Consider the following 1,946-nt stretch of genomic DNA (forward strand, 5'->3'; position numbering starts at 1 on the left):
TAGGCTAACAACAGTTAGGCTAGCAACAGTTAGGCTAACAACAGTTAGGCTAGCAACTGTTAGGCTAGCAACAGTTAGGCTAGCAACAGTTAAGCTAGCATAACTGACCCACTGCTCACTTGTTCAATGTTTTCTCCAAATTAAAACTTTTTCTTCACCTGTTGAATGTGAAGCCCTTCAACCTTGTTATCTATGGCTGTCATAGGGTGGAATTAACCGCTAAACATTTCGTCCATTTTTCAGATTCTTTGCGTAAGTGTGGTAATTTCCTGACCACCCGTAATGTTGACTCAATGGACAGCATGGCGCATGTGTGGTGCACGATAAATCACGTAATGTCCAGTTCAGTAATATATATCCATCCTATCAATGCTGCTGCCTCGCGGTCTGTCCTGCTCGCACTTCCCCTTACTCAGCAGTAGGTGTCAGGTTACATTGTGTTGCATTCAATGTTGTCGGAAAAAGGAGATTCATAACGTCCGATTTCCATAACTATTTATTGAATTCATAGTCGCCAGCAGGGTGGCAGCAGGGTGGCAGCATCCGGTCCTGCTTCCTTTGTATTTCGTGGAGAAAAGAGGGCGGGGCCTAAAAACAGAAAGATGAAGACTCATTCTCATCCTCTTCCTCCTGCAGGTGTTCGATGGTGTCACGGTTCTGACCCGGCCTGCAGATTCTGGCTATCCTTCAGAGTCTGTCCTCCAGTCGGACCTGGACCCATCCTCGGTTCCGACCGATCTCAGAGGTGAACCTTCAGAAAACCACCAGCTCTTTCCTTCAGATTTCAGACAGTCCATGAACGCAACACCGACCGGGCCGGCCCGTCGACCTCCGACACCTCCGCCATCGCCTTCCCATGAGCACCTGGGGCTAGAGTGGGACCCGTCGGTAGACATCGGCCGCTCTCTCTCTCACGACGATGCAGACTCTTCCTACTTCAGCGTCTGTACAGGTACTGACCCGACCCAGTTCCTGTCCAGTTCAGAACCCGTAATCCAACATGGCCGCCTCGATCTGGGGTTCTGACCTGAGGATGATGAAGGTCAGTTCAGGACGCTCCTCTCTGCAGGCCTGTGCCAACCAGATGAGACCAAGAGGTGGAGCTACCTGAGCTCCTTCGACTCCCGCTCTGACATCACCGCTGACATCACAAACCAGGAAGCAGCTCTGGTGAGTCACATGACCTCCATCGCAGAATCTAAGGTGAAAGAAACAGACGACATTTCTGAAGATCTGGGTTCATCTGCAGATTCAATCGGGTCGGGGCCTGGCTCAGGTCCGGGTCTGGGTCTGATCCCGATCCGGTCCAGGTCTGATCCTGGTCCGGGTCAGGTCCTGGTCCTGGTCCGGTCCCCAGAGTTGTCTCCATTAGACACTTGTTGCTCACTCTGTCCGGTTAACATATTTGGACCCCAGAATCCAAATCAGTCCGACATCGAACCTTCGGTAAGAAACGCTCCAGGCTCCTCATGCCCACCGGGATGCATGGTGGAGGACCTGTGATGCTGTGGGTCTCTCTCCTAAGAAGCAATGACTGGAAACATGAACAGTTTGAAAACCAGAAGACTGGAAGCAGAAATCTGGATTCTGGTAGTAAAACTGCAGATGGTCTCGGACTTCAGGTCACATCAACCCAGAACTGTTTAACCCTTTGCAGTCGAGGTCTAACTGGCCGTCCCAGTCTCTCTTCTCTGTGCGTCAGCGTTCGCTATGAAGCCATGTAGCGATAGCTAGCTAACCCTACACACACCACAAACTCTAACTAACACACTTATAGTCTAAAAAACCCATCGAAACACTCAGTAAAATCCGGCGGCCCCCAGAGGCCCCAGTGGGTCCTGGAGGCCCCAATGGGTCCCAGCGGCCCCCAGTGGGTCCTGGAGGCCCCAGCGGGTCCTGGAGGCCCCAGCAGCCCCAGTGGGCCCAACGGCTCCAGTGGCCCCCAG

General features: G+C 52.4%; 1 protein-coding gene and 1 long non-coding RNA gene across 7 annotated transcripts in view; one reads left to right on the plus strand and one right to left on the minus strand.

Moving 5' to 3' along the window:
* LOC103460035 (uncharacterized) overlaps nt 1–1,946 on the plus strand; it is a 29,059-nt gene that overhangs the window by 24,816 nt on the left and 2,297 nt on the right. For all 6 annotated transcript variants that reach the window (XM_017303061.1, XM_017303060.1, XM_017303062.1 and 3 more), the window contains exons 7-8: nt 637–952; nt 1,070–1,170. In XM_017303061.1, coding sequence (XP_017158550.1) covers nt 637–952; nt 1,070–1,170 — 417 coding nt within the window. The remainder of the gene's footprint in view (nt 1–636; nt 953–1,069; nt 1,171–1,946) is intronic.
* The window catches only part of LOC108165918 (uncharacterized), a 7,706-nt gene continuing 6,718 nt past the window's right edge, over nt 959–1,946 (minus strand). Inside the window, exon 3 of the long non-coding RNA XR_001776241.1 lies at nt 959–1,198. This is a non-coding gene — a long non-coding RNA (uncharacterized LOC108165918). The remainder of the gene's footprint in view (nt 1,199–1,946) is intronic.

The sequence above is a fragment of the Poecilia reticulata genome, unplaced genomic scaffold, assembly GCF_000633615.1.
Source record: "Poecilia reticulata strain Guanapo unplaced genomic scaffold, Guppy_female_1.0+MT scaffold_159, whole genome shotgun sequence".
In the NCBI taxonomy this organism is placed as follows: Eukaryota; Metazoa; Chordata; class Actinopteri; order Cyprinodontiformes; family Poeciliidae; genus Poecilia; species Poecilia reticulata.